This window comes from Mirounga leonina, unplaced genomic scaffold, assembly GCF_011800145.1.
Source record: "Mirounga leonina isolate KUSES-001 unplaced genomic scaffold, KU_Mleo_1.0 Mir_151, whole genome shotgun sequence".
Taxonomy (NCBI): domain Eukaryota; kingdom Metazoa; phylum Chordata; class Mammalia; order Carnivora; family Phocidae; genus Mirounga; species Mirounga leonina.
In genome coordinates, this window is record NW_023270377.1 from 59,212,195 (window position 1) to 59,236,591 (window position 24,397).

Genomic DNA, 24,397 nt, shown 5'->3' on the forward strand with positions numbered 1-24,397 from the left:
ATTTGTGCCTCTAAAATAGGCTCTTTTTCTATGAAGGGAAGAATAGATTGGGTTTGGCATAACCACAACTGTTATTAAAAGGTTCCCTCTCTCATGGAAACAAAGCTGTAGACATGGAGTAATATGAAAATCTAATAGTAACAAATACCTAGTTTAATCTGGTAAGAATTAGAGCTTCACTTGGGTGTTCAAATTGAATCAGGAAGAATTTTGAGATTCCTTTCAGATACTACAGAGAAGGTCGTATTAATACTCAAAGCTACTAAAGTAGCTTAGTTTGAGGTAAAAAAAAAAAAAGAAGAAAGGATATGGCGTTATTAGTTTTTATGCCATTTGGTGATAGACTCTTGAAGCATCTAGTTTCTATAGTAATAGATGCTCTTTAAGTGTAAACTTATCTTTCCTGAGAAATGGACCTTCACATGTATTTGGCAGAAGGACTACTTTATTGACTGACTGTGTGGTAGTCCCTTCTGGAGGTAGGTAAAGGGTTAATAGAAATACTTTCTTGCTTGGAAAAACAGAGGAAGTCACCTAGGAAACTAATGCCCTACCTGGAAATACAACCTAGCAGTCTGGGACTGAGTACATGCTACGTTGGTTGGGACTTCCTCTGCTAAGTTCCTGTTGTTGAACTTTTTGTTGTTGTTTGTTTTCCTTTTTGGTCTCTTAGTTGTTCCTCTTCTTTCTCCCCAAGTTTTCCTTCACTGAAAAACTCTTTACTTCCACAAGTCTCGCCATTGTTTTTGTTCAGTTATACACAAGGAATTCATTGTTTTGGTGGGAGTCCTTCTAAAAGCCTCTCTGACTTCACTTTAAGAACTGTGCAGGTGAAATTCAGCTATTGAGGATTTCTTTTTTTTTTTTTCCCTGACAATAAAAATGTTTGGTCTCAAGCCTATTAAGTTGGAAGCAGTGGCTCCTGCTGGGCTGGAATCCTTGGAATCAGGATGTCGTTGGGCTGATGGTAGGTGGGCTGTGTCACAGGGCTGATGGCTTGTATACCTACAGGAGGAGTTCTCTGGCCACACCGTTGGTACAGCAGCTCCTTCCAGGCTCATTCATGGAACAGGCATGGCGGCAGTCTTGGAGAAGAGTGCCAGCCCCGGTCAGAGGTAATTTTGTACTGCAGAAAGGTGAACAAGACCAGTAGGAAGCTCCCATAAGGACCAGGGGAGGGATGAGGGTGGATGAGACGGGGAGACACAGTGTGGGCTGATGGGGAAATTAAAACCTCTATTAAGACATATTTACATAATATATATGCTTCAATGTGTATTTCATCTAGTCCTATTATCATAAGTGACTGATACAGCTAAACTGACTAATGTTATACGTCTGTGAACATTTTTACTTAATCACAGTTTTCACCATTACCTGCCCTCCTGACAAATTGTGCTCCTTTCCTTTGAGCAAAGAGAACATAATGACAGGCTACTTTTGTATCTGTCCCCAATTCCCTTTTCAGAGGAATTATAAACCTTCTCTTTCATAAGCCCATGCTCTGCAGGAAGTGAAAAAGTGGTCTGTTGTTTTCTATATGTCAGAAAACGAATGGATTCCTATATCCCATAGCAAAACCAGCCTAGTATAAAACACTAGATCATGATCTTGCTGCATAAGATGTGACCGTCATAGCTCTTTCATCCAGGCCAGAACTATGGCCACTGAAATAGCACTCCAAGGAGTGCTGCTTAGAACCAAAGACCCTTGTTTGCCACTGGAAAGACGGGATTCTCTCTGGGGGGAAAACTTGCTATGTAGTTTCAGTTAGATGCCCTGGGAATATTTGAGATTATTGGGGTTTTCTTTCATGTCATGCAGAACTTGATAAAACTGGGTAAGGTAAGAACAGCATCTCTGAGCTATTGCCTCACACACACAAGTAGAAGCTCCCCAGTTCTGGAGCTTTTGCATAACTTTTTTTTTTTTTTTTTTTTGGATAAAGCACATCCTGGTAAAGTAGTAATTATGAATTGGACCTTAAAACAATAGTTGTACTAATTATCTTTGTAAGCTTCTTGAATTAGCCTTAGGCAGTTGGTAGTGACAATAATAACAGAAGGGAAGTGGGACACATCAAGAGGTGCCAAAGTAGGTTGGAAATATTGTTATTCCTAGTAACTATAGTTGTAGCCTGTGATATCCTTAAAATAATTAAAAGTGTCTGGGGGGGTGGTTAATAAAATACAGCACATATTAATGGTCATAATAAAACCATATACAAAGCTGTCAATGACCACTTTGCGAGAAGTAGGAAATGTTGAAACAAATACTCATGGAAAAGGACACTTCAATATTTGGGGAGATTACTATGAGTAATTTGAGTTATCATTTTAATTGTTTCAAAGATATTCCAAGATCTTATTTAGAGGTTGTTAGGAAGTTTACAAAATAGGATTTTAGTTAAAGTTGTTTTTTTTTTTTAAGATTTTATTTATTTATTTGACAGAGAGAGACACAGTGAGAGAGGGAACACAAGCAGGGGGAGTGGGAGAGGGAGAAGCAGGCTCCCCACGGAGCAGGGAGCCCAATGCAGGGCTCGATCCCAGGACCCCGGGATCATGACCTGAGCCGAAGGCAGACGCTTAACGACTGAGCCACCCAGGCGCCCCTAGTTAAAGTTTTTATTATAGAACTTTTTTTGAATGTAAATCAGACATTGTAGTTTTGGTTCGTAAGTATCCATTTTGTGATAGTAGAAAACAGTTTTCATAATTAAGTAAACTTTCATAGTTTGAAAGCTTTTGAATCTTTCATTATATTTGATTAGTTCACACTAATATTCTAATATTTTCTGATTATATAAAGGGAATGCAGTTTTATTCCACCATTATATAAAACTTCTCTAGGTAGTAGTATGTACATTTCTTATTAAATAGTTGAGTTTTAGAACTTGTGACCTTTAAAATAAAGGTTATCATAAAATAACTTATTCCCTTTCATACTCTTAATATTTAAAATAAATATATATAGTAACTTAAGTTATTCTATTCTGCTTTTGATTAATTTCTTCATGTTTCCTTAGTTTAACACTCTGTTAGACCTTAAAAATAAGAAATTAAAGTAATTTGGGAATAGAGCAGCTAGTTAATTAAAGGAGATTATAAAAAAATCTTTGCTCTCATATTTGGCTCTAAATATTATTTGTAACCCTTATTATTTTCATGACCTTGTAAACTTTAACATATTTTACAACTGTTGAAATTCCGTGTAGATCTAAGGGTAAACTTTTGTATTGGTTATAAGCCAGGATCCCATGAATTGCTACTGAGTTAATTCTTTTTGTTTTTAGAAACAAAAACCCATATATTTAATATGGGTTTATGGAAGGTGAAAATAATTTAAAATGGTTTGAAAACTCTGAGACAGTATTGCTAACTAGGCAAGAAATAAATGCTACATTCCATCTGAAAGGAAAGATGAGAATCCCATCTCCCCAGTGACATCCAATGCCTTCTTCCAACTTACTGATAGCTGTGACCTATTCGGAGCTGTACATTGAGTCCAGACTGGTAGGATTTCCAGTTCAGAATTCTTCTACCTTCTTCCACCTTCTCCCAATAGCAATGCTTTTATCAAGAAAAAAAGGTATATAAAACTAAAGGGAATCCATTAAACCATTTACAATGTGAGATCGGTATCTTATTCAAAGAATTTGCAGAAATTAGAGAAAAGAGTATAGTTGGAGATTATAAAACATTAAACTTTTACTAATTAGTAAAATTGATAGCTATGGATGGTAAAACACTTCCACTAATATAATTGGCATGAACTTGAAAATAATTTTGTTCTTAAGACATCAGTAAAACAGGCTTCCTGCTTTCTTAACTTTGCTAATGATTTTTTTTTTTTTTTTTTGGCATGAGCTTCTGAATTAGGCTATCCAGTCTATGCTTGTTAAAGTACCAGTCATTTGTGAATTGACTTTTATAGTAAGTGTAGAACTGTGTAAAGAAAGTGACTGACGTTGTTAGTGCATGAAGACAAGCTGTCATAGGGTTTTGGTTGTATATTACAAGCTTGACTGGTTCCTATCTAAAAGTGTAGTGTGTTTAGTCCTTCTTTATTTAAAAGTGAATCACTAATTTCACTTATCTTAAAATATTTTTAATAGTTGAGACTAATAATCATGCTTTTTATGGGGATTTTGAAGCTTTGTGTCAAGACCATATTTTTGACAATATCAGAAGCTTTTAATAAGGTGCTTGCTGCTGAGCTAATGATACGCTTTTGGTAGTATTTCTTATACCTATCTTCAATAGACATTCAGGCTAGTGTGAATGTAATAATCAAGCCTCAATCAAACCATACTTAGTATGACAAATATTGCATTATACTGTAATTTAGGTATTCATGCTTCTGATAAAGGGCTTAATTCGACTCCTTGAGGAATCGGGAAAACACTATTGATTTTATACTGGAATGCAAAGTAGCAGCCATTTATAGTGCAAGATATAAATCACTTCCTAATTAAAATTAAATCAAGAGAAATTAAGAATCTCGTGGCCTTATATGTAATGGTACACAATCTTAAGTGTAAAATTATATTTTGTATCAATTGTGTTCCTGTGCATGGGTTTCTGGGCACAAAAAATTTTGCAGCTAATCTTAATAGAAGCAGATAATATTGACTTGAAATTTCTCTTAATTTCTTTCTGTAGGAACATTGCAGTGGACTAAACTACTTATTCCAGATATAATTTATTTATTTTTGTTTTCCCTTTTAAGAAAATGTCAAAGAAATTTTTGGACAGACTATTATTCATCATCATATCCCTTTTAACTGGGACTGTGAATTTATCCGACTGCATTTTGGGCATAATCGGAAGAAGCATCTTAACTACACAGAATTCACACAGTTTCTCCAGGTGAGCTTAGTTTTCCTAACTGGTGTAAATACATACCTTTTCTCCTCCACTTCTTTTTTAGTTTTAAGTTTATTACCAAAAATAGCAATTCCTTGTGGCATTACACCCCCATTTTTCATTTCCCACTCCCAGAGGCAACTTTTTAAAACTCTTGTAATTGTTTCTTTAAGTGATTACTTCTATAGCTTTAAGTAATAAACTTGCATTGGCACTTCTATTTTTTTTAATCTTTTTTTTTTAAAGATTTTATTATTTATTTGACAGAGAGAGACACAGCGAGAGAGGGAACACAAGCAGCGGGAGTGGGAGAGGGAGAAGCAGGCTTCCCGCTGAGCAGGGAGCCCAGTGCGGGGCTCGATCCCAGGACCTTGGGATCATGACCTGAGCCGAAGGCAGACGCTTAACGACTGAGCCACCCAGGCGCCCCTTAATCTATTTTTTTAATTGAAGTATGGTTGACACACAGCGTTAAATTGTGATTGCTTAGTCTATGCTCACCACAAGTGTAGCTATCGTCTGTCACCATACGATGCTACTATAGTACCATTCATTATATTCCCTATGCTGTGCCTTTCATCTCTGACTTATTCATGCCATAACTGGAAGCCTATACACCTCACTTTCCTTCACCCATTTTGCCCATTCCTCCACATGCTTCCCCTCTGACAACCACGTTTTCTGTATTTATGGGTCTGTTTCTGCTTTGTTTGTTCATTTGTTTTATTTTTTAGATTCCACATATAAGTAAAATCATATGGTATTTGTCTTTGACTTATTTCATTTAGCATAATACCCTCTAGGTCTGTCACTACTGTTGTAAATGGCAGGATCTCATTCTTTTTTTTTTTATGGCTGAGTAATATTCCATTGTATGTATATACCACATCTTCTTTATTCATTTATTGAGGGATACTTGGGTTGCTTCCAGGTATCTTGGCTATTGTAAATAACGTGGCAATAAACATAGGGGTTCACATATCTTTTCAAATTAGTGTTTTCATTTTCTTTGGGTAAATACCCAGTAGTGGAATTACTGGATTGTATGATGTTTCTGTCTTTAATTATTTTGAGGAACCTCCATACTATTTTCTACAATGGCTGCACCAATTTACATTTCCACCAACAGTGCATGAGGGGTCCCTTTTCTCCACATCCTCAACAGTACTTGTGATTTCTTGTGTTTCTAATACTAGCCATTCTAACAGATGTGAGGAGATATCTCATTGTGTGTGGTTTTCTTTAAGATTTATTTATTTATTTTAGAGAAAGAGTGTGGGGGGTTGAGGGGCGGAGGGAGAAGGTGAGGGTGTCTTAAGCAGACTCTGAGCTGAGCAGAGCCCGACACGGGGCCCGATCCCATGACCCTGAGATCACAACCTGAGCTGACATTAAGAGTTGGATGCTTAATGGACTGTGGGGGCCATCTGGATGTCTTCTTTGGAAAAATGTCCATTCATCTCCTCTGCCTGTTTTTCTGCAGATATTTTCTCCCATAACTATGTTGTTTTTTTCTTTTATTGATGGTTTCCTTTGCTGTGCAAAAGCTTTTTATTTTGGTGTAGTCCCAGTAGTTTACTTTTGATTTTGTTTCCCTTGCCTCAGGAGACATATTTAGAAAACTGTTGCTAAGGCCAATGGCAGTGAGATTACTGCCTATGTTTTCTTCTAGGAGTTTCATGGTTTCAGGTCTTACGTTTAGGTCTTTAATCCATTTTGAGTTTATTTTTGTGTGTGGTGTAAGAAAGTGGTCCAGTGTCATTCTTTTGCATCGTTTTGTCCAGTTTTCCTAACACCATTTATAGAAGAGATGGTCTTTTCCTCATTATATATTCTTTCCTGTTTTGTTGTAGATTAACTGACCATTTATGGTCAAATTGTGGTTTTATTTCTGTGCTCTCTATTCTGTTCCATTGATCTATGTGTATTTTTGTGCTAGTACCATACTGTTTTGATTACTACAGCTTTGTAGAATATCTTGAAATCTGGGATTGTGGTACCTCCAGCTTTATTCTTCTTTCTCAAGATTGCATTGGCTATAAGGGGTCTTCTGTGGTTTTGTACTCTACTTTAAAATTTTTCACTTTTAGGTATTTTTCTTTGAATTTGAACTGTGGAAGATTAGGAGCTGGTTCTTTTACCCCTCTCCCTTTCCCACAGACTTGGATATTTTCTATCTCCATCACCCATATAATTATGTTATGATTCTGCTTAGATCAATAATCATATTTTAATTACTATAATTTTATAAATACGCATGACTAAAATGATTACTTTTTTTAGGGTTTCTAGTTTTTCTTATTTGTTTAGTTTTCTATGTATTAATGCTAATTCATTCTTAAATTTTGCCTCCGTTATTAACATCTCATTTTAATATGTTTAAAACGTATTAGGTATTCATTCTATCAATTTCGTCTTCTTGGAGCTCTCTAGGAGCTTTTTCTTTTTAAAAAATATCAAGGTAAAATTCACTTAACATAAAATTAACCATGTGAAAGTACATAATTTAGTGGCATTTAGTACAATTCACAGCGTTGTGCAACTACTACCTTTGTCTTATTCCAAAACCTTTTCATTACCAAAAAAACCCCTCTGTACTCATTAAGCAGTTACTCCCCATTCCTATTTCTCCTCACCTCCTGGCAGTCACCAAACTACCTTCGCCTCTGTGGATTTACCTACTCTGCGTAGTTCATATATGGTAGCTCCCCCATTATTTACACTTTTGCTTTTTGCAGTTTCAGTGTACCTGCGGTCAACCGCGGTCCAGAAGCAGATAATCCTCCTTCTGATGTATCATCAGAAGGTTAGTAGTAGCCTAATGCTATGTCACAATGCTCACATCACCTCACTTCATCTTATCACTTAGACATTTTGTCATCTCACATCATCACAAGAAGTTTGAGTACAGTACAGTAAGATATTTGGAGAGGGCGAGAGAGAAAGAGACCACATTCACATAACTTTTATTGCAATGTAATGTTATAATTGTTCTATCTTATTATTTTAGTGATTACTGTTAATCTCTTACTGTGTCCAGTTTAGGAATTAAACTTTATCATAAGTATGTATGTATGGGAAGAAACAATATATATAGGGTTTGGTTCTATGTGCAGTGTCAGGCGTCCCTTTAGGGATCTTGGAACATATCCCTCTTGGATAAGGGGATATGGATACTGCTGGTGAAATTATACAATTATCCATGTTGTAGCATGTATTACTACCTTATTCCTTTTTATGGCTGAATAATGTTCCACTGTATGGATATACAATATTTTGTCTATCCATTCATTAGTTGATGGACACTTGGGATGTTCTCACCTCACCTTTTGGCACTTGTGAACATTGGAGTACATGTATTTGTTTGAATACTTCTTTCCAAATCTTTTGAGTATATCCCTAGATGTGAAATTGCTATGTCATATGGTAATTTTATGTTTAGCTTTTTGAGGAATTGCCAGACTGTCTTCCATAGCCCCTGCACCATTTTCTTGGAACTTTCTGACTTGCTTCATGGCTGGAGGTTGGACTTCGTACTTTTTGCATAACTGTCAGTCTGTCATTTCCCTTCACCTTCATCGTGGGGAATCCATTTGTCATTATTTTATGTTGAATCTCCTGTTTTCTGGATTCCATCTCTTCCTTTATTATGGTTTACTTCCTCTTTTTGGTGGAATGCTTCCTGCAGGAGCTTCTTGAAGAAAGTAAAATAATTTTTTGTGAGACTTTTCATATCAGAAAACCTCTGCTCTGTTTACACTTAGTATGACTGGGGGGGGGGGTATAGAATTCTCTCTCTCTTTTTTTTTTTTAAAGATTATTTATTAGGGGGAGAGGGAGAGAGACAGAGGGATTGAAAGAATGGGTGAGAGGAGGGGCAGGGGGAGAAGCAGACTCCCCGCAGAGCAGGGAGCCTGATATGGGGCTTGATCCCAGGACCTGGGATCATGACCTGAGCCGAAGGCAGATGCTTAACTGACTGAGGCACCCAGGTGCTGGACTGGGTATAGAATTCTTGTAGGAATTATTTTCCTTCTGATTTTGAAAACATTTCTCTTTTGTTTTCTTCCTGTTTTGCCACTGAAAAATCCAGTGCCATTCTCATTCTTGATTCTGTTTTGAAACATTTTTTTCACTCTGGAGGGTTTTCAGATTTATTTTTTTTCTTTTCTTCAGTATTTTGAAATTTCATGATGATACTCCTTGGTGTGGGACATTCAGTAGGCTCTTTGAAAACTTTTGTCCCTCAATTCTTGAAAATATTCTTATTACTTTTCTTATTTACTTTTCTTTCTTTCTAGGACTGGTTAACATATTAAATGTATGATTTAGTTTTTTCTTCTCTTCTACTTTTGAACCTTTTATTAAGTTTTTAATTTTGTTGTATTTCAAATTTTCAGTTAAAAAGAACTGAATATTCCTTTCTGAATATTCCTTTTTAAAAAATAACATATTATTTTTTCATGGATGTGCTATTTCTCTCCCTTCCCCAAAGATATTGAAGGCAGGTGTTTGTTTTTCACCCCCTCCAAAGTGTCTGTTTTCTCCAAGTTTCTTTCTTTTTCTTTGTTTGGCTTTACTCATGTCTGATTGTCATTGGTCCTCTGCTCATATTTAAGAGTGAGGCTTATTGGGAGTTCTGATTTCATGGTACTACTTATTAATCTTATTGTAAAGTTTGCTGGCTCAGCTGTTATATTGGGGACCCTCTAATGGCTGTATGTTCAGGTCTTTTCTTTTGCATCCCACCTGAATATTCAGTCTGGCTTTTGACATTCTGGTTGCTGAATAAGACAAGAGGGTTGGAGGTCTCAACATTCAGTATGGAGATGGACTTTCATTGAATTACCTCTTTTCTTCCTTTTTAAAAAATTTTTTAAAAAAGATTTTTATTTATTTATTTGACACAGAGAGAGAGAGAGAGACAGTGAGAGAGGGACACAAGCAGGGGGAGCGGAAGAGGGAGAAGCAGGCTTCCTGCAGAGCAGGGAGCCCGACGCGGGGCTCGATCCCAGGACCCTGGGATCATGACCTGAGCCGAAGGCAGACGCTTAATGACTGAGCCACCCAGGTGCCCCAAATTACTTCTTTTCAACACTGCCTGGGCTCCCCTAGTACAGAGACCCTCTGTTACATTCTCGAGGCAGTGAACTTCTAGTCTTCTGCCAGCCTTGGGAAAGGGCAGAATCCTGGCTACAGTGAGGCAGTGCAAGTGACTAACTGCATTGAAACAGACTTCCATCTAAGCCTCCTATTTGTAGTTCCAGTCTACGGTCACTTCCAGGGGTACTAGTGTAGCCAATTCCTGCGTGTTTTGGGGGGTGCTGTCATGTATACATTGGACTGCTTTTTGGTTTTTTCCATGTCCAGTTTTCTTGAGTCTGCTAAGTCAGTTGTCACTTGCCTTTCTGCTCTCTAATCTTAATAATATAGTTGCTATCTTCTTTTCTGTTCTCTTTGTCCTTGAGTGTCTGTTTTTGGTTCCTTTACTGTGATTTTAGTGAAGAGTGGAGTTTTAGAAGACAGCAGCGTTACATGTACTAGGTCATTCTCCTTCACTCCCACAGTTTCTGAAGCTCAGCTGTTTTCATCTCATAGTTGAAATGCATTTTAACTTGAGCATAACTTCCTTTTTTTTTACCCTTTCCTTCAGTTCCCCTATCCACACTTGAAATCTGAAAGCAGACTTATTTTATCTTTCATTTATTAGAGTATCTTTATCTTTTTAGATAAAGTATCTTTTTAGAGTATCTTTATGTATTTTATCTTTTATAAGCCTAGGGTATTGTTTTTCTTTATGAGCGTGATCACAGTTTGAAAACTATATCCTTTCGGTGTGGTTGTTTGTAGAATTCAGTGCTTGTTCTAACACTTGCACGGTTAGTGCCTACCTGACTGACATTGTAAAGTGCTCAAACTGGAAAAGTTGAAAATATTATTTATTTGAGACATGTTTATTTAAAAAAGGAAATGACCCCTGAAAGTAATACTACACTACACAAATTTGAATTTAAATAAAATCTTGAAAGAAAAAAAATAAAATGAAAAAAGGAAATGTTCTTCCAACTGGGGTTTTTTAAGATTTCTCTAAAGATGGTTTGTTCTTGTCATTGGTTCCCTTGCATTTACTGAATATATTTTACAATATCTACTTCTACCCTGATATATTAATTATACTACATAAACTGGAGAGCTGTAGATAGGAAACTTCTTTTTTCCCCCCTTGTTTTGCTTCTCATTTGAAGTCCTTAATGTTAATTTTTTTAAACTTTTTATTTTGAAAGATTTCAAATATATTTAAAAATAGGATAGTGTAATGAACTTCCATGTACCCATCAACCAGCTTTAGCAGTTATTAACTGTTGGCTGCTCTTATTTTGTCTATAGTTTCCACTGGCTCCCTCCCTCATTTGGAAGCCAATCCCATACACTCTATGGTTTCATCTGTGATACTTTCACTATGTATCTTTAAAAGATACATAGGAGTTCTCCAATTGTTAACCTAATAGAAAATAGAAAATCTATTCTTCCAGCATTACCCTTGCAGTGAAGATTCTGCTTTGTCTTTAATATAAAGGTCCACATTTTCTTCAGTACTGAGTGTCATTAATAAGGCTTCATTATGTCCATGGTTGTCACTGGATATTTCTGAGAGACTAAGACATGGAGAAGATAAAGACATGACAAAAACATAAAGAAGGAGGGAAAAAAGAGGAGTGAGTAAGGGAAAACATATAAGACAGGGAGTGGACCTGTGTCTGTTTCTGATGCTGCTTAGGAATATCCTTTCTGTGGGGAATACTTTCAACAATATTTTAAGGTTGAAATAAAGACCTAAAATTCCTGCTTCATTTGAAGGGTGATATGGTTGGAGGTGATAGGAAGGATGGAGTGAGTAGGGAGAATGAAGAAAGTAGAAGAGGACAGAATTCACAAATATGTGGAGATTATACAACACACTGCTGAACAATTAATGGGTCATAGAATAAATCAAAAGGAAAATCAAAAAATATCATGAGACAAATGAAAACACAACATATCAAAATGTATGGGCTACAACAAAAGCAATTCTAAGAGGGAAGTTTATAGTAATAAACACCTACATTAAGAAAAAATAAAGAACCTACCTTTACATCTCAAGGAACTAGAAGAAAAATAAACTAAGGTCAAAAGTCATCAGAAGGAAGAAAATAACAAAAGTCAAAGCAGAAATAAATGAAATATAATGACTAGGGAGACAATAGAAAAGATCAGTGAAACTAAGAGCTGTATTTTTTTTAAGACAAACAAAATTGGCAAATGTTTAGCTAGACTGAGGAAAAAAGACTTAGAAATCAAAGAGACATTACAATTGATAAGAGAAATACTAAGGATCATAAACTGTGAATATTTGTATGCCAACAAATTAGATAACCTAGAAGAAATGGATAAATTCCTAAAAACATACGCCCTACCAATTCTGAATCATGAAGAAATAAAAAATCTGAACAGACCAATTACTAGTAAGGAGATTGAATCAGTAATTAAAAACCTCCCAACAAAGAAAAGTATAGGACCAGATGGCTTTCCTGGTAAATACTACCAAACATCCAAATAAGAGTTAATACTAATTTTTCTCAAACTCTTCCAAAAAGTAGAAGAGGAGGGTACACTTCTTCCAAATTCACTTTACTAGACCAGTGTTAGCCCTGATACCAAAGCCAGATGAGGACTCTGCAAGAAAAGAAAATTACAGGTCAGTATTCTTGACGAAGATAGATGCAGATAGCCTCAACAAAATATTAGTAAACTGAATTTAATAGTACATTAAAAGGAGCATACACCAAGATCAAGTGGGATTTATTGCTGGAATGCTAGGAGGATTCATCATATGCAAATCATTAAATGTGGTATACCACGTTAAGAAGATGAAGAGTAAAAATCGTATGATCATCTCAATAGATACAGATAGAGGAAAAAAATTTGACAAAATTCATTATCCTTTCATGATAAAAATGCTTAGCAAATTAGGTGTAGATGGAACATACCTCAACATAATAAAGCACATAAATGATAAGACCATAGCTCACATCATGCTCAACAGTGAAAAGCTGAAAGCTTTAAGATCAGGAACAAGACAAGGATGTCCACTTTTATCATTTTTATTAAAAAAAAGTACTAGAAGTTTTAGCCAGAGCAATTAGTCAAGAAAAAGAAATAAAAGACATCCAAATTAGAAGGGAAGAAATAAAATTGTCCCTTTTTGCAGATGACATGATATTATATATAGAAAACCCTAAAAAACTACACAACACACACACACCAAAAACTATTAGCACTAATAAATGACTTAAGGAAAGTTTCAGGGTACAAAATCAATATACAAAAACAGTTGCATTTCTATACATTAATGATGAACTATTAAAAAGAGAAATTAAGAAAACAATCCCATTTGTAGAACATCAACAAGAATCAAATACTTAGGAATAAATTTAACCAAGAAAGTGAAAAATCTGGTCACTGAAAACTGTAAGCCATTGATGAAAGAAGTTAAAGAAGACAAAAATAAATGGAAAAATAATTGTGTTCATTTATTCAAAGAATTAATATTGTTAAAATGTCCATACTACCCAAAGTGATCTATGGATTCAACAGAGTCACTATCAAAATTCCAATGGCACTTTTTACAAAAAAAAAACAGTCCTAAAATTTGTATGGAACCACAAAAGACCTCAAATAGCCAAAGCAATTTTGAGAAGAACAAAGCTGGAGAATCACACTTTCCGAATTCAAACTGTATTGTGAAGCTATAGTACTCAAAACAGTATAGTATTGTCAAAAACAGACACATAGATCAATGGAACAAAATAGCCCAGAAATAAACCCATGCATATATGGTCAATTAATTTCTGACAAAAGAATTAAGAATATACAGTGGAGGAAGGGTAGTGTTTTTAATAAACAGTGTTGGGAAAACTGGATATCCACATGCAAAAGAATGAAACTGAACTCATATCTTCTACCATACACAAAAAGCAACTCAAACTTGAGCATAAGACCTGAAACTGTAAACTCTTAGAAGAAATCAGAGTAGGTAATCTCCTAGACTTCAGGCTTGGCAATGATTTTTTTAATTTGACACCGAAAACAAAGGCAGCAAAAGCAAAAATAAACAAGTAGGACCACATCAACGTGAAAAGCTGCACAGTAAAGAAATCCGTCAACAAATGAAAAGGCAACCATTGGAATGGGAGAAAATATTTGCAAACCACTTATCTAATAAGGGATTGATATCCAAAATATACAAGGAATTTATACAACTCAATAACATACCTACATATATACATAAAAATAAAAATGGGCAAGGGACCTGAATAGTCATTTTCCCAAAAAAGACCTACAAATGCCAAGAGGTATATGAGAAGTTGTCCAACCTCACTAATCATCAGGGATAAGGGCAAAATAAAACCACAATGAGATGTTAACTTCATATTTGTTAGGATGTCTATTATCAAAAAGACCAGAGACGACAAATGCTGGCAAGGATGTGGAGAAAAGGGAACCCTTGTACATTGTTGGTGGCAATGTAAACTGGTACAGCCACTATGGAAAACAGTATGGAGGCTCATCAGGAAATTAAAAATAGAGCCACCTTATGATCCAGCAATCCCACTTCTGGGTATGTATCCAAAGGAAACAAAAAGTCACTACTTCAAAGAGGTAGTTGGACTCCCATGTTTATTGTAGCATTATCACAATAGCCAAGGTATGGAAACAACCAAAGTGTCCATTGGTGGATGAATGGATAAAGATGTGGGTGTGTGCTCACATGCACAGGCACACACGTGAGAATATTATTCACTCTAAAAAAAGAAGGAAGTCCTGTCATTTGCAATAATTTTTTTTTTTAAGATTTTATTTATTTATTTGAGAGAGAGAGTGAGAGAGAGAAAGAGCACAAGAAGGGGGAGCGGGAGAGGGAGAAGCAGACTCCCCGCTGAGCAGGGAGCCCGATGCGGGATTCGATCCCGGGACTCCAGGATCATGAACCTGAGCCGAAGGCAGTCGTTTAACCAACTGAGCCACCCAGGCGCCCCTCATTTGCAATAATTTAGATGAACTTGGAGGACATTATACTAAGTGAAATAAGCCAGCCAGAGAAAGCCGTATTACAAGGTATCACTTCTATGCAGAATCTTAAAAAAAAAGTTGAACACATAGGAACACAAAGTAGAATAGTGGTTGCCAGGGGCTGGGTTGGGAAGAGGGGTGGTGAGAGAAAGCCTCTCAGGAGAAGCTGGAAAAATATTACAAACTTTCAATTATAACATGAGTAAGGTCTGAGGAGGTACTGTGTATCATGGTGACTGAATAATACTGTGCTGTATAATTGAAATTTTTTTAAAAAGATTTTATTTTAGGGCGCCTGGGTGGCTCAGTTGGTTGAGCGACTGCCTTCGGCTCAGGTCATGATCCTGGAGTCCCTGGATCGAGTCCCACATCGGGCTCCCTGCTCGGCAGGGAGTCTGCTTCTCCCTCTGACCCTCTTCCCTCTCATGCTCTCTGTATCTCATTCTCTCTGTCTCAAATAAATAAATAAAATCTTAAAAAAAAAAAAAAGATTTTATTTTAGAGAGTCGGGGTGGGGAGGGGCAGAGGGAGAAGAGAATCTTAAACAGACTCCACGCTGAGAGTGGATCCCGACGTGGGGCTCAATCTCAGGACTCTGAGATCACAATCTAAACTGAAATCAAGCGTTGGGACGCTTAACCGACTGCACCACCCAGCACCCCTGTATAATTGAAATTTGCCAAGAGAGTAGAACTTGAGTGTTCTCATAAAAAAAAAGATAACTGTGACGTGATGGATGTGTTACTTAACTTGGTGGGACTCCTTTCACAGTGTATGCATGTATCAAATCATGTTTCACACTTTAAATATATTATGATTTTATTAATTTTATCTCAATAGAGTTGAAATTTAAAAAAAGTAGAAGAGTGGGAAAAGAAAACTTTGTCAAATCATGCTGGTTGTTTATTTTGTACTTACCAGTTGAGTTTTAGTTTCTCCACTCCTGTTGCTCTTTTCAAGAAAATCCAAACATTTAGATGTTTAATGATAGATGTTACAATGTTTAGATGTTTTCCTCAGTGTTATCATTTAATTTTTTAAAGTTATGACTATTGAAAGATTTAGTAGTTTTGATATACTTGTCTCTAGCCTGCCAACCTGCTAAGAAAAAATATCTTAAAAACTTCTTTTGTTGCTGGGGTGCCTGGGTGGCTCAGTCAGTTAAGTGTCTGCCTTTGGGTTGGGTCACGAACCCGGGGTCCTGGGATCATGTCCCACGTCAGACTCCTTGCTCAGCGGGGAGCCTGCTTCTCCCTCTCCCTCTTCCTGCCACTCCCCCTGCTTGTGCTCTCTCTCTCTCTCTGACAAATAAATAAATAAAATATTAAAAAACAACAACGGAACAACTTGTTTTGTTGGAGAGAGATAATGAGCAAATGTATTGGTTCTTTTAGAGGAGGCGGCAAGCACTCTGTTGTATGTGAATTTGGTTATTTGGTCAAACCACGCATTCCTCAGTTTTCATTTGAGCACCCACATATAGAAAAGATGTCTCTTGGGGCGCCTGGGTGGCTCAGTCGGTTAAGCATCTGCCTTTGGCTCAGGTCATGGTCTCAGGGTCCTGGGATCGAGCCCCACATGGGGCTCTCTGATCATCAGGGAGTCTGCTTTTCCCTCTCACTCTCCCTCTGTGTGCACGTGCTCTCTCTCTCTCAAATAAATAAAATCTTAAAAGATGTCCCTTTAAAAAAATAAGAAAATTAAGTTTTAAATAACATTAAATATTTTAATCTGACATCTAAAGCATATTGAACATAGCCTACTTCTTGCTTGACTTAATATTCATTTAATTCTGGTTGTCCAAATGTATATTACTTATTCCAGAGGTAACCTTGTCCATAATAATTTGTAAATGGTGTTATAGCTTAATACCTGTGCAAGGAAATGGGAACTATTTTCATATTTACTTATAGTGCTATAGAGTCCAGTATGTACAATATTAAAGCCAAGATATGGATGTTTAAAAGAAATTTAATGTTCACAGTTATCACTGATGCTTTCACACTATTAATAAAACCATATTGTGAAAAAATTGTTTTGTTTAATATACAAATACAGAAAGTCGCATACAACAAATAGTTTGATGAGTTATTATGAGACAAACACTTAAGATAATTTAAATGTCTTTGAATTACCACTGATCTATCACAAGCCCATAGGAAAATAAATTAGTAAAATGGTGAGACTTCTGTCAAAAACTATTTTAATTTTTTTTAAAGATTATTTATTTGAGAAAGAGAGAGTTCACACGCACACACGTGCGCTCAGTGGGGAGGGGCAGAGACAGAGCAAGAGAGAATCCCAAGCAGCAGAGAGCCTGACCTGGAGATCACGACATGAGCTCAAACCAAGAATTGGATGCTCAGCTGAATGTACCACTGGGCACCCCCCCAAAACTATTTTAAATGTCAGAAAAAGCAACATTGATTTGTAGGCTTGCATAAATAAATTACAATGAAAATTGCAGTATTGTATCTATGAATAATATTTATTTAGATATGAATTTTATTTCTAGAGTTGCAAATAGTGTGAAAATGGCATCCAAGAGCACCATTATTATGTTGTGATAACAGATTTATTTGAATTATGTTATGGGTCGTCAGGGCAGAAATGCTCCAGTTTTGACTTTTCTATAGTATTTAGAGTATTACTGGCATATTTTATTGTTTTTGTTGATATCATTTATGACAAAAATTGGCTGCCCAATAGTTTAAAAGTTCAGTGATCTTTTGGATTATTTTACAGTTTATGAGTAACTGCTTCTCAAAGCCAGACAGAATGATAGCTGAACACTAGTTATCGGTTTGTTATTCATAATTTTCATGTTAGAATTACTAAGTATTGCTCTTACCAGTCAGTAGAGTTTCTCACGAAGTTCATTTTTTTTTTTTAAAGATTTTATTTATTTACTTGAGACAGACAGAATGAGAGAGACAGAGAGCACATGAGAGGGGGGAGGGTCAGAGGGAGAAGCAGGCTCCCTGCCGAGCAGGGAGCCCGATGCGGGACTCGATCCCGGGACTCCAGGATCATGACCTGAACCGAAGGCAGTCGCTTAACCAACTGAGCCACCCAGGCGCCCTCACGAAGTTCATTTTTAAAAATTGTTTGAAAAGTAGTCTAATTCATTGAGAGGGAGAAAGAGACATTATAATTGCAGTATTGAAATTGAAATACTGAAAATGAATCTAAACTTTTAATTCAGAAATTACCCTTGGATAAGAATGCCTTCAAGCAGGAGAGAGTACATTTTAAAAGTCGAAGGAAAGCACAGAACTGTTTTCAGTGCTGGAAACTTTTCAAGTAAATGAAGGGTTTTTTCCTCCTCCCTTTTCTTTATTGCCATGCTGTGCTTCGTTCTTCCTGAGGAATAGTGTGTGGTACATTTTCAGGAAAACATGTTCCTTTTAAAAGAAATCAAAAGTTTTATAAATTCAGAGCTCTACAGTGTTGATTTCTGTAGTAAGTGCATGTAGGGAAAGAATGTCCTTCCTTTTCAAAACATGCAGTTGGGATGTGCTTTGACCAATCTAATGTCCTATTTCTAACTTTTCTCTCTAGGAGTTACAGTTGGAACACGCAAGACAAGCCTTTGCACTAAAAGACAAAAGCAAAAGTGGCATGATTTCTGGCCTGGATTTCAGTGACATCATGGTTACCATTCGGTCTCACATGCTCACTCCCTTCGTGGAGGAGAACTTAGTTTCAGTAAGTAGAAAGCAAGTACTTCATTGTGTATTTCCTTAAAATTTTTGAGCCATTTTGTCCTGGCTTGCCTCCTTGGACCCATCGAACTCTCTAGTATTCTAACTTTATGTTTGGTTGTAGAAGGTAAACAGGTATGTGTAAGGGAGGTGGGGGTGATGGTGAATAGTCTTTCCCCAGATCATAGCTTTTTTAGAGCCACCATCTTGCTCTCATAGATTTCCAAATTGTTTATTTCCGTTTATAGAGTTCAACTAAAGAAAACAAGGGAGTTTGTAGACAAGGGTGTGCAATTACTTTTTCCAGCGGCAGTACCTCTCCCAGACACTACTGCCTTCACCCTGGCCTCTTTCTGCCCCCCCCCAGGCTCCTTTTAAAGCCTTGCTATAAAGATGGCTCCTTCCTTTGTTGCCTGCAGGGTGCTGTTTGCTAGAGGATCATCACTGGCCTCTGCACTGTTTTAATAACCATTGCCCTGGCAGAAGGTATGGAGGAAATATGTGGGCATCAGCCTCTGTGGCTCCCTCCTCTCTCTGCCCTTTCACCTGTGCATTCAGTCTGCATGGACCAGACGGGGTTTTTTTTTGTTCTGTCAAACTGCTAATCTCTACAAAGTAATCATCTGGACCAATAGCAAACTGATGTCATTCACTTCCTCACAAAGAGTGGCGAAACTTTCCTCACTTACCAGTTTTCTTGTTCATGCATTGTACTTATGTGTAAGTTTTTGATTGCTGCTTGTTTTAAATGGAGGGAAGCCAATGAGTGCTTTTGTTGTTTCAGCTGAAGATCATTATCCCTGATTTAGACCAGGGTAGGAAGATCAACTTCTGTTCTTTTTCTTCAGTGAATGTGAACATGGAGCATGTCACCTTGTCCTACACATTTCACCTCCTTGACACCCGTCTCCCACTCCCTGAACCCTTACCTCATACCCCAGCCAAAAAATGAGAGAAGGAAGGGAAGAAAGGGAGAGAGGGAGGAAAGTGGTGGTAGTGGTGGTGGGATATCCTAGAGGGAAGGACTCAGCTCAGTGCCTTGGAGTGAGGGGACCCATTTAATCTTTTCCAGTTGGGTTACATAGACCTATTATAGCTTCAGCTTACCAAATGGCATTTCAATTCCTGAAGGAATGTATTAAATAATTTGAGTTCTGCTTTTGGGTCACTGGCATCCAAATTCAGGCTAATACACATATCATCTATATTTGGGTTAAGGCATGTATGTGAGGGATGGGTGCATTTGCCTATCATTACCTACACTGTTCTTAGTAGACCTTTATGATTAAGGTCACGCTGGTATTTCCATTAAGTATTTCTTTGAGTTTTTAATAGAGAATGTTTTCAATCATATGGGTTCCTCTGACTCCTGGCTTAGAAATTAGGCTTTTACAAACTATGAAAAATATTCTCTTTTGAGTTTATGTCCAACGGGTAGGCAGAGGGAGAACTTACCTCCTCACCTTGCAGAAGTAATGAAGGCCACATTGCCCCCCCATTGCTCCGCAGGCATGAGCCTCTTCTGCACCATTCCACTAAAGATGTAATTCATGGTGAATAAATCCTCTCTAGATTTTCTCTACATTTTTTGGAGTTTTTGGTAGTTGTACCTTTCATGATGTAGGTTCAGAGCCCAGCACAGATTGTTAAATATCTTAATTATAACAGTGGCCTTTAAAAAAAAAAAAAAAGATTAGGAGAGTTGATATAGTGACATAGTCTTAAAATGTACAGTTAGCACTGGTTTTTGTGTACGTGTATAGGAATAAAAACAAGTTTAAAAAATACTCCTTATGTTGTACATTGATGTTTGAATTATGCTGGACTAGCAAGAGTTCCATAGTTAAGGATCTTGAAAATCCTGTTTAAATAAGTATTGTTTTTGATCTGTGATGATTGTATTTGTTGTTTCTGACCTTATAGGTAGATGAACCGTGAAGTCCAACTTCCAGATGTTGCTTTCTTCCTTAAAACCTAAATTACATAGACCTCCCTGAGGGCGTGAAATGCACTGTTTCAGTATGATACTTTCTTTGTATTTATGGACTGGTTGTTAATCATTTTAATAATGAAGAGTCCTTTGGATCTTCTTTGGGAAAAGTGTAATGTCCTTAAGCGTGTTTTTTTTGTTTTCATTTGTTTTTTAAACTTTTTGTGTTGTCATTTCCTAGGCAGCTGGAGGAAGTATCTCACATCAGGTTAGCTTCTCCTACTTCAATGCATTTAACTCCTTACTGAATAACATGGAGCTTGTTCGTAAGATATATAGCACTCTAGCTGGCACAAGGAAAGATGTTGAAGTCACAAAGGGTAAGATTTTAAAAATATGTATTGATTTGAATCTGTATTTTTACTTTTCTTTCTCTAGGGCATGAGGTTGATCTAAGTTTACCACTCTGAAGCCAGATCCAGAAAGTATGTTGCTATGTGTATATGCTTCACTTGGGCCCTAGTGGTCTCCAAAAATCCAGGTGGAATTAATGGGATGCTGGGGTCAGGAATGGAAAAGTGGCTTTGACAGTTTTGAAAAGAACCTTGGCCCAGTCTGTCAGACTGGTCAGTGGCAGTGTGGTGCAGCTTGTTTGTTCTAGGAAAGAGTTGTCACAGAAAGACGGGCAAGCCTATTCTTTCTGCTATATTGTAGTAGGGTGTTTTAGGTGATTGGAGAATAGCCAATTCTTTTATCTTGTAACCCTGGAGACCAAAGCAAATAAGCAGGATAAGAGAGAGGATTCTAATGAGATTGCTTTATCTTTGAAATTAATTTGTCTGTTTTTGCTGTTCACGATGTTAACATTTTATCTTTTGCCAGCTTTCAGAAGTATAGTTGAACTTAGATATTTAAATTCAGTTTTAGATTTTTAAAATAATACTAAGATGCCTTTTGCTTTCAGATTATAATTGGTAAAGTAGAAGCATATTAAGAATTTTTAAGATTTTAAAATACTTTCTTTTTCTTCTAGAGGAATTTGCCCAGAGCGCCATACGCTATGGACAGGTCACTCCACTAGAAATTGATATCCTCTACCAACTTGCAGACTTATATAACGCTACAGGGTAACTATTTCAATAATTCTTTGTGTTATTTATTATAGGACAGTTCCTTTAACATGTAAAGCAGGGGTATGCTTTTAGTTCATTTTAACAGTAGTTAATTCAGTCTACAAATTCTAAGAAAGAGAGATAGGCAATATGAGAAGCAGGGGAGGAGGGAGAGACAGAGGAAGACAGACCCTTAGGTCAGGGAGATGGACAGAGAGAAAGGGAGAAAGGAAAGGGAAAAGGAAAAGAGGGCGGGGGAAGGGAGGGAAGAGGTGGAGAGAGGGAGGTAAAAGAACAAGGTTAGCTTAAGGGGCCTGAGAGGGAAATGGGGGACGGAAGAAAAATGAGAGTAAGGGGGAGTGAGAAGTAAGAGAAGGTTGGGAAAAACTGATTTCATCTGGACTCCATTAAATGTAAGAGACTTGTGAAAATTTGCCTAAGTTTATCAAATAAACTGAAGTACATGTTCAGGAGTCTTATAAGCTTTTTGGTTCATTGTAAATGGTCATTTTACTGAATAGTATGTATCATTATGTGTTAGAGGGTATCATTTTTGTGAAATATGCCTGTGACATTATCATCATAGTTACCATCACGGACAAGCTCAGATGTTTTATGCCTCCACGTCATAGACTAAAAAAACCAAAGCACATTGAGAGTTTTTAATTTGCAGAGTTTTTTTGCAAATTCAAAAGGAAAACCTTCATCTCTGGCAGGATTTGTGGGATAGGGGACATATGCTCTATTAAGTAATAAGATTTTTTTTTAGAGTTATTTTTTTAGGAGTTATTTAAGTGTAGGAATATCTGAAAAATGGGTTTTAACCGTAGAGCTGAGGACTAATAGAAGCTGAGTATAACTGGATGATTTATTGCCTTCATGCTACATAATGAATTGTTGGGCTGGAGATGATACTGAACATACCACCCCATCTTTGGTGATTGATGTGAAATATCAGGCCACGTCTCATCCATCTAGAATTCACATTTTTAGCAAAGGTTCTGAGCCTCCTTCATGATAATAAATGGTTTCAAAAACGTGCTTTTCAAAACTGGATCTGAAGGACCTACCTCGTTCATGGAACATACTTATTTTTAAGTAAATTTTTTGAAAACAGTAGTGCATGGTTCAAAACTCGCAGTTTAAAAGAGAGTGCCATAAAAAGTCTCTCTTCTACCTTTGTGCCTTTCCTTAAAGGCCAGCAGTATTTATCAGTTTTGTGTTTACCTTTCTCAAGGTACTTTGTACCTACGCATTAAATATGTACGCTAAAGAAATACCTTTAGTATGTATGAACTGTCAATGTCTATACTTTGTTTCTGGTAATTTTAGTTCTTTTATTATGTATCACTGGGGAGTCTTATTAAATTTATGTACTCCACATTACTTTTCTGGGGTCTTTTGCTTTTTGTTGTGGGAACCTGGGCCTGGAGATTTTTTTCTCACTAAAAAATGATCTGGGTAGATAGAGAAATACTATTTTTAAAGCATAGTTCTTTTCTCCACTCCTTTTTTCCCGGAAGAAATATGATCTTGGTATGAGGAGTTTGTTGGTGTCTAACCATTTTCCTTTCCCGTATTTTTGCCTGAAGGCGCTTGACTTTGGCAGATATTGAGAGAATAGCCCCATTGGCTGAGGGGGCCTTACCTTACAACCTGGCAGAACTTCAGAGACAGGTAGGAGGAGTCTCATAAATAGAATCACCTTCAAAAATGCTGAAATCATATGTACGCCACAGCCTAGAGCCTGTGAATGCTATGAAAATTAAAAACTACTTTCCAGAAAAACACTCTATAGTTAGCCCAAAGATTACCTTTATAGAACTGTTACCCCCATCCTCATGGAGTATTTTTATGGGGAACTAAATTTATGGGGTTTTTTTCTTTTAGCTATTAAGATAAGGAAAATAAGAGTGCAAACATACAAGGGCTTGACTTCCTTCTTCCTAGAACTAGCAGTCTTTTCCTTTCATTTGTATAGTGACATTTAGATATTAGTGTTAAGTTCATTTTGAATCATTGGGCTGATATTTATAGGGCTTTTAAAATGTAAAACAGTCTTCTAATGAAGTAAATCTTTCACTGAGATTGTGTTTGATAGATTACAATAGTAACACAGGAAAACTATGTAATTAATGAACCAGAAAGAAACCTTGACTATTATTACATTTTTGATAAAATATTAGCATTTTTTCTTAAAGGATGATTTAAACAATAGCTCTGAGTCCCATAAAGTTAATACAGTCCCATTTCTGATTTCAAAAATACTACCTTAGTGGGAAAATAAACCCTGTGATACTATGTGGAAGAGTAGAATGGAACAGTTTTTTTTTTTTTTAGGTCTTGTTTTATTTTTTATTTTTTTATTTTTTAAAGATTTTATTTATTTATTTGACAGAGAGAGACACAGCGAGAGAGGGAACACAAGCAGGGGGAGTGGGAGAGGCAGAAGCAGGCTTCCCACGGAGCAGGGAGCCCGATGCGGAGCTCAACCCCAGGACCCTGGGATCATGACCTGAGCCAAAGGCAGATGCTTAACGACTGAGCCACCCAGGCGCACCTTTTAGGTCTTGTTTTAAATTGAAACCCTTAACTTCTGTAGTACCTGGAGGCAGCCTCAGTTGTAGTGATGGTCACATGGCTTTGTGTGTGGGGTGAAGGTGAGGAGGGCTA

General features: G+C 36.8%; 1 protein-coding gene across 3 annotated transcripts in view; it reads left to right on the forward strand.

Moving 5' to 3' along the window:
• SLC25A12 (solute carrier family 25 member 12) overlaps positions 1–24,397 on the forward strand; it is a 101,075-nt gene that overhangs the window by 33,559 nt on the left and 43,119 nt on the right. For 2 of the 3 annotated variants that reach the window (XM_035007776.1, XM_035007775.1), the window contains exons 5-9: positions 4,732–4,871; positions 18,540–18,686; positions 20,854–20,992; positions 21,646–21,739; positions 23,317–23,401. In XM_035007776.1, the coding sequence (XP_034863667.1) occupies positions 4,732–4,871; positions 18,540–18,686; positions 20,854–20,992; positions 21,646–21,739; positions 23,317–23,401 (605 nt within the window). Of the gene's footprint in view, positions 1–1,011; positions 1,116–4,731; positions 4,872–18,539; positions 18,687–20,853; positions 20,993–21,645; positions 21,740–23,316; positions 23,402–24,397 lie in introns of all 3 variants that reach the window. The other variant, XM_035007777.1, reaches the window with a different exon arrangement.